This window comes from Osmia lignaria, chromosome 5 (assembly GCF_051020975.1).
Source record: "Osmia lignaria lignaria isolate PbOS001 chromosome 5, iyOsmLign1, whole genome shotgun sequence".
In the NCBI taxonomy this organism is placed as follows: Eukaryota; Metazoa; Arthropoda; class Insecta; order Hymenoptera; family Megachilidae; genus Osmia; species Osmia lignaria.
In genome coordinates, this window is record NC_135036.1 from 10,865,362 (window position 1) to 10,872,772 (window position 7,411).

Here is a 7,411-nt window from a genome sequence, read left to right on the forward strand (position 1 = left end):
GATTACTCTATATTATATGCTTGAAAAAAAAAATATTAATAGATATTGAACAATTTGCATAGGATTAAGACCAAAATGGATTTGTCTCCAAAACCTGGCAAAATGAATTCTGTGATGGGAAGGATAGGAAGAGGGAGAGGAGTTGTCAAAAGTAATGTGCCATCAAACAGATGTCTGTGTTACAGGCCATACTGTTTTGTATTATGCAGTGTTTGTGGATATTGGACAAGAGGCAGAGTACGTTACTTTTGCCCTATTCATCCACAGGTATGTTTTATTAAGTTACAATACAGTTAAATAAATACAACTTAACAGATATTATTTATTTTCTGTTTAGCTATGTTAATTTTTTTTATATGTTTGTTTTTTTAATAATGTTTTTTTTTTCTTTCAGACTGTTTTTCTGTTTGATATTACACAATGTCCTCAGTGCAAATCTTTTGGTCATATGTTGTCTGAGTTTTGAATACGTATAAGATACTTACATGTTTTGTTATATATATATATATATATATATATATATATATATATCTGTTTTTGTTTTCTTCTTATTAATTCTACTTATAGTATATCTAAATATAAAACTGTTAAACATTAAGTTAATACTTGTAACTAATGTAAAAATATAAAAGAAAGAAAATATAAATTGATTTAAACAAATTTTATTCTATTCAATATTCTACTAACAAGTTTATTACACTGCAAACCAACTAGGAACCCCTGGTATTTTGTTATTCTTTGAAAATTCCTTAAATTCCTTTTGTATTTGATCCATTTGTTTTTCCCCTTGTTCATCTTTATCCTTCTCTGGGGGAAATAATGTTGGAAAGGTAAATGTCTGACCCTTAGGCTGTAATTATATGAATTTCTTTAACTTACCAAATATTTACGTTTAATGTAAATTTTATCAATAAAACAAATATTACAAATTAACACCTATACTTACTAAAGTGACATAAGCTATCTTTATATCATCTTCTTTACAAACATACTTTCTAGGCATATATGTTTTTCCAAGAGCAATTCTAGTATTTACTTTAATAGGATGTACATCATAGATCTTCTCTAAATAATTTTTTACATCAAACATTGTCATTTCCATCGAACAATGGAATGTCACTACATTGCTTGGTTGTTTGTGTTCTGGTGTTACAAGTTTTAACCAAAAATTTGGAAGGAAAATTCTAAGCTGTGGATTACCTGCTTGATAGAAAGGATACCTGAAAAACAGATTAAAAAGTTGCAAAATAACCGCAACTAACATTTCTTGATACTAAACAATTTATAAATATTAATGTTATGATTTACGTATTTACCAACGAGTAGACATTTTGCCTTTACCAAAAAAAGTTTATATACATATATATTTTAACAATACAGTCAGTAAATTTTTTGTAATGAAATAAACATTAAAATGATGCGTTCATTCATAACATAGTAAAGAGGTTACAATATAACCTATAACTGGTACAAAATAGATGGCAGATAAAGCGTACTACGATCAGGGTAGTTATGTTGTTTATTTCAATTTTATGCGACTAAAATTTAAGCCGAATCTTTTCGAGTACAATTTTTGTTAAGAACATCTATTTTCATTTAAATAAATTGAAATGTGAATTCTTCCTAATTTACTGAAAATGTTTATTTCAATAACAGTAATGATGTTCGTAACAGCTTCTTATTTTTAAATGTTGCCGCCACATATCCATAATCGAAATTTACTTTAAATCGATACTCAATTTTATAAAACAGTCAACTCTTGATCCGGTGTAACGCTTTTCAAGTGTGTTTCGGCAATGATTTCCTTTCGCCTAAATTACTCGTAACAAGAATATGGTTCACGAAATTGTTTTAAAAACGAGTTGATAACGAAACGAGTGTGGAAGGAATATTTATAAAGGAAACAATTGAGGACTGAATCAATTAATATTCAGAAGATCTCATCGTAAACGTTCCTGATCAAAGATGAGCAACGATTTGCTACCGGAATGGTTAAACTTGTTGCTGGACGATGTAGAAACTAATTTATGCTTACCAATACTATTGGTTATGGTTCTTTGTACTATTCAATTTATAATTAATCATATGGTGGACATTGGATGCACTATTTATCAAAATATCAACCAGAGTTCGAGCGAAGACGATGAGTCGATTGAAAAGGAACCGGGTGAAAGTTTGATGGACAAAATCAAAGGTTTTCTTTTCATTTATTTTAATTAATTAATATAAATTTTATGAGAAAAGGGGTCATTTAGATATGGGGTATTTATGATTATTTTTTAAGTAGAAAACTCTTTTACCGACCAAGTCAAGTTCACTTTCTAATTAGTTCCTAACTTAGCCCATAGAGGGCAATTAGTATTTTTTTGGCGCCATTATCGCTTCAAATAGTGCCTTCGAAGATGGTTGCTAGTTTGTGAGTTTTACAAATTATTTTTTAGCATTTGTTTGCAATTTGGCGTCCAAAAGTGATAGCAATAATTTAAGAAACACGGAGTGTACTGCGCCACAATTACTTAGGCCGAATGCTCGTGAAGAGGAATGGGACTACTGCGAAGAGGATGACGATTAAAGAAGAAAATTTTCCATATGATACTATAAGCCATACCTAGGTACCGAAATAACCATATTCTATTGCATGAATTTTACAAAATTTGATATCAAAGATATACTATATTGCCCTTAATAAACAATTTATCAATGAAAATAGCGTGACATTTAAATTTCTCGAAACTCCATAATGAAATTCACGAGAAGTTAACAAATTAATTTTATCCCACAGCTTAATAATTATTATGATATAAATGAAGAAGAAAATGATACTTCCTGCTGTGTATCATGACAGTCTTACCTTTGTTCTTCTGGAATCATTATTCATCATTTTATCAGCATCAACCCAGGGAATATGAAGTCGTTTCTACTCGAAGGTTTATGAGGAATTTTACTCTGAAAGTTTTGAAAATTTAATTAAAGAAAAAAAGACACTCAACTATTAACCACAAACTAACTTTATTTCTACTAAGAAGTTTTCGATAGATCAATATTAGTTAACCTCAAAATTTCACTTTATTGAATTCTCAAAACTTTCATCGTAACTAACGTAACGAAGAGGATCCAGTCAATAAAAAAATCAATTCCGTTCTGATTGTTCGATACTTCGTCTCTCTTTAATGAAAACTCATTCGATATCGTGAAATACGCGTAGAAACAGAGTATCCGAACACTCGTTGAGCCCCATAATTCAACCTGTTGATTGAGTGACGTCGCTTCTTTCACCGTGCGCACAAAGATTGGACACGATCCTTTATGATACTAGAATCATTTACATAATTACCTTTATTCGGACACTGGCTTATCAATTCGTATTAAAGTTAAGCGACGTTCAACAATTAAAACGAGTTCCTTATCAATTACACTAGGACAGACCCGCCTCGTAGCTATGCACGTCTTTTTTTTATGCTTTATATTATCTGTCTTTTTTTTTTTTTTGTTGTGACAATAATTAATTGAACCGCTTGTGAGGCGCGTTTTAAGGCTGTGTGTTTCATTATTTTTCTCTCTTACGTCGCCTCTTTCTTGTCACAAATATACGTATTTCCATGGGAAACATGGAATATTTTAAACTATGTTTCTCGAGGGAATAGAGTAGAGTATGAAAATTCATGGACCCTTTGAAGTGTTTATTCTTCAAAGAACTGTGTGTGTTTCTCGTTATAAGTACACCCAAGGGGGACATAGTACGAAAGAGATTAAGTTTTTCCCGAAGAAATACATTATAAAAAGTCGAAAGAAAAATTCTGAAGTTAATTTCGATGAATTATATTTTTTTAAATATTTACTCGATAATGTAACGATATGAAACTACCGTTGCATAGAAATCATTTTCAACGTTAAGAATGTGTATTCCTTCAGGAAGAACTGTATCTCTTCAAATTGTCTCACCCTGTACAAGCTGTTCATTGAGAGAAAGAGGCAGTGTAATCGCATACATTTGAAGAATTCTCACAATTTCACGAGCTCCCGCTCGTACCACGTAATCTAGCAACGATAATGGTAAGAAGAAGAGTATCAGCAGCGATAAGAGTATTAATTAGTGTTACAGTAACGGTAGTTATAATGTAAACGATAGAAATCTAGTGTCTTTCGTCACGACGAACGATATCGCCGTTAAAGTTTCGAAAAAGTAAAACCCCGGCTTCCTTCGTTCAAGACACCTTCGTTGTTTGAAGTTCGTGTCTTTACAGAGTACGAAACTCTACGTCCATTCCTTGTCTTCGCTTCATTTTCATTCTTCTCCCTCGTATCCTTAAATTCAATCATCAAAGTACCCTAAATCCTGACAATTTCATAATTAACTTAATCGTTCTTAATCCACCCTTGAAATACCGTAACCAGATCCTTGAAAGATAGATCCTCCGTTGAAATATCGATTCACAAGTTCAACCATGATTGCAGCGTCACATGAAAACATTGTCCAGCCCGGAAACGTTCTTCCTGGTTGGCGTCGAGGTGTTCATCCCTTCGTCCTCGAACGTGACCATCTTCTCACGGCTTCTGGTAGCCGTTCCAGAACACTCGAGCAGTCGAGATTGATTGGACAAGGCTGGATTAGGCGCAGAGGACAACGGAGGCGTAACCGCTGAGGATGGTCTTAGAACGGAAGTGGGTGGCGGCGGTGGTACCGCCATATCGGTGACCGCAGCCGCGGCTAGGTTAAACTCGCTCACGCTTCTGGGTACAAAGTATTCGAAGTGCAACGAGCTCTCTTGTTGACGATGCTGACGATGATGCTGCTGATGATGATACTGCGTAGGCGACAAACAGCTTCGCCTTAACGATTGGGCACGCTGGAACTGCTGGGTCGAGGAGTTTCTAATCTCGGATGGTGTCTTTTTCCGCGGCAGGGAATGATGACCGGGCGATGGTTTTACGGCAGTGTTGGACGCGTGGGCCAGGAGCTTCCCGTCACCGGGACTCCTGGCCTGATGCTGTCAGGATGCTGGCACCATGGACATGGCGATTGCTTCTTCTTCTTGCTCGGACAATCGCGAGTCGCTGGTGCCTCCACCATCGTCGAGCTCCCCCTTGAGCCCAGGACTGGCACCTGCTGAACACCAACGAACCAGTCAATCTCTACGATTAAACGGCCGCGTTGTTAATTCGCGATTAAAATTGGAGGGGTTATGCAAAGTGGTCAAGATGCCCGATCGAAATCCCCGACGCGAGTGGATCAGAACCGCTCAACGTGCAAGCGAATGGTTTGTCGATTCGATGTACTTTGAGCCCGGCCATTTTCTTCAACGTTCAGTTAATTAATTTACTTTTTTTTTTTTTTTGCAGAGAATGGATAATAGGAACGAGGTGCGTTGCGGTGTGGAATGGCTCTCCATCGGATCCTCTTACTCAACAAGGTACCATTGCTATGATAGTATTCCCTGTTCGAAATGGATGGACCGGTTAGAGAGACGCATTAACTGAAGAACGAAGGATAAAAGTGAATTCTAACAAAGAAGCAAAGGTATAATCGCCAGGCTCAAAGCGGTCAATTGACTAAAGCGGAGCCAGGAAATTTCATCTCGCCCGAATCTAGCGGTTCCCCGTCGAATGCCTGCATCAGGGATACCTGTACCACCGATAGGTCCGACCACCACCCCCGACGACATGCCGCAGGTTCTACCGAAGACCCTGACCACGCGTACCACCTCCTCCTGGACGAGGTTGAAGCACATGGCGATCAGGCCCATCCCGGCGAGTATGTAGAGCGAGCAGGCGCACAGGCTGAGTTCCTCCAGGGTGGTGGACGCCGCGTTTCTTCCAACTGGCATCAGGTCCCCGAAACCGATTGTTCCGAGGCTGGTGAAGCAGAAGTAGCCACCTTCCAGGAGGCTCCAACCTTCCAGACGATTGAACATCACCGCTCCGCCGCATATGTAGATCAGCATGATCACCAGACAGAGACTGATCGGTATCCTCACGGCGTTTGTCTCCACCACGTAACCCGGCGACGAACTGGTCGACAGGGACAACGAGCAAGGGTGAAAGTGGCGTTTACCGTTACCAGATGTTACATCCTGAAAAAAGGATTATACGTATGTAGTTGTGTCTTCGTGAATTTCTATGTCTGTTTAGAGAAAACGATGGTACTTGGAGGGCGGCGGTGGAGCTCGTAGTAGCGTGAAGCAGACCTTCGCTTCCGCAATCGAGCAGAATCGCGCTACTGGTGCCTCTGGTTCCCAGATCGTCGCAAGAGCTCTCCCTGCTGGCCGAGTAATAATTAGCAGACTTCGAGTCCACGTGGTTGTCGTATCTGTACGTTTTGCTCATGATGCCGCCGACTGGTGGCGGTGGAGGTGGTGGCTGTTGCTTCCTCGTGCAATTTCTGGGCCTGCAAAGCCGACCGTATAAACGGCGGAAGCTTCTCGAGAGAACATCTCCGACGGTGCTCAAATAGACCAGCATCAGAGGAATCCCGGCCAGAGCGTAAACTATCGTGATCAATCGACCCCAGACCGTGCGAGGTGCCACGCTGCCATATCCTGGAAACGCCAATCGAATACTATTGCCGCGTCAGCTGATAAACCGAGTGGTCAGGATACCCATTAATCTAATGGGTGTGTTTTCAGGCAATCTGGCTTGTGGTTGAACGGATGTAGATTGAAAATCTCAAAGTTACATACGAACTAAAGCAACTGCCGACAGTGGAGCTTACCGATAGTGGTGATCAGGGTCAGTGAATACAACAAACTACCGCTGAATGTCCACCTACGATGCGGTCTCCTGTCCATCGAATGATCCCTCGATCGAGTGGATGTCCCAACCGGCTCGTATTGCGAAGAAGTTCTCCTGAGACCGCGGGCCAAGTTTTCCTGGAACTCGAACACCTCCCTCGCCGCCAGCCGGGTCCAGTTCTCTTTGTATAACACGTTCAAGTCCTCCGTGATGCTCCAAAGTCTTTCAACGGTACGTGCCCTGAGCTCCATGGCCGCGGTGTCGTCGTCGAGACTCGGCACCACGTAAGACCCCTCGGACTTTGAGCCAGGAACGAGTAAGTCGTTTGTTGAATCCTGCAACGGTTTCTTTTGCATATTAATTCAAGGTATTCTTTTAAACCTTTTACATAAGCCAAGACCAGTACTTACCGACTTGAGACCACCTTCCAGGGCCATGAACGCGAACGCGCCGAGCAACGTGTACCCCAGCACGAGGACGCAGACCCCAAGGCTGGCCAGCAAGCCTGGCGTCTTAGTAGAGGTGGCGGTGCTGCAGCTGCAGCAGCAACACAACAATTCCGCCCCTCTGGTCGACGCGCTGATCCTCAGAGTATCGGTGTTCGTATTCGCGTTCCTTCCTGGACAGCATCGCGGCGCCCTCTGATAGTAATCGCCGGTCCCCTGCATCGTTTTGCCGTCTG

At 40.1% G+C, this 7,411-nt stretch overlaps 5 protein-coding genes across 8 annotated transcripts; 2 read left to right on the forward strand and 3 right to left on the reverse strand.

The window, feature by feature from the left end:
- Window positions 1-20: 20 nt before the first annotated feature.
- mRpL23 (mitochondrial ribosomal protein L23) lies at window positions 21-1,473 on the reverse strand. The gene is made up of 4 exons (XM_034325126.2): window positions 1,317-1,473; window positions 947-1,220; window positions 688-850; window positions 21-584 (listed from the first exon to the last, which is right to left on the reverse strand). Exons 1-3 carry the CDS (start codon window positions 1,328-1,330, stop codon window positions 695-697), a joined length of 444 nt encoding a protein of 147 aa, XP_034181017.1. The 5' UTR covers window positions 1,331-1,473; the 3' UTR covers window positions 21-584; window positions 688-694.
- LOC117604726 (uncharacterized protein CG13380) lies at window positions 76-515 on the forward strand. Its single transcript, XM_034325132.2, has 2 exons — window positions 76-267; window positions 395-515. The coding sequence occupies exons 1-2, from the start codon at window positions 76-78 to the stop codon at window positions 464-466; spliced, it is 264 nt and encodes an 87-aa protein (XP_034181023.1). The 3' UTR covers window positions 467-515.
- A 299-nt stretch (window positions 1,474-1,772) lies between the features above and the next one.
- Window positions 1,773-2,902, forward strand: LOC117604725 (uncharacterized). 2 transcript variants are annotated; one of them, XM_034325129.2, is made up of 3 exons: window positions 1,773-2,194; window positions 2,442-2,612; window positions 2,783-2,902. In XM_034325129.2, the coding sequence occupies exons 1-2, from the start codon at window positions 1,966-1,968 to the stop codon at window positions 2,570-2,572; spliced, it is 360 nt and encodes a 119-aa protein (XP_034181020.1). In that variant the 5' UTR covers window positions 1,773-1,965; the 3' UTR covers window positions 2,573-2,612; window positions 2,783-2,902. The 2 variants fall into 2 exon arrangements, with proteins under 2 accessions (XP_034181020.1, XP_034181018.1); XM_034325127.2 differs by lacking the exon at window positions 2,783-2,902 and having other exon boundaries at window positions 2,442-2,700.
- A 203-nt stretch (window positions 2,903-3,105) lies between these two features.
- On the reverse strand, window positions 3,106-4,988 carry LOC117604960 (uncharacterized; the record flags this gene model as incomplete). Its single annotated transcript, XM_034325615.2, has 1 exon — window positions 3,106-4,988. A coding segment is annotated over one exon (531 nt), but the record flags the coding sequence as incomplete, so codon positions are not given.
- On the reverse strand, window positions 4,973-7,397 carry LOC117604716 (TWiK family of potassium channels protein 18). 3 transcript variants are annotated; one of them, XM_034325108.2, is made up of 5 exons: window positions 7,140-7,397; window positions 6,710-7,064; window positions 6,145-6,536; window positions 5,624-6,071; window positions 4,973-5,107 (listed from the first exon to the last, which is right to left on the reverse strand). In XM_034325108.2, exons 1-5 carry the CDS (start codon window positions 7,395-7,397, stop codon window positions 4,992-4,994), a joined length of 1,569 nt encoding a protein of 522 aa, XP_034180999.1. In that variant the 3' UTR covers window positions 4,973-4,991. The 3 variants fall into 3 exon arrangements, with proteins under 3 accessions (XP_034180999.1, XP_034181000.1, XP_034180998.2); XM_034325109.2 differs by having other exon boundaries at window positions 4,977-5,104; XM_034325107.2 differs by lacking the exon at window positions 4,973-5,107 and having other exon boundaries at window positions 5,317-6,071.
- Window positions 7,398-7,411: the final 14 nt, after the last annotated feature.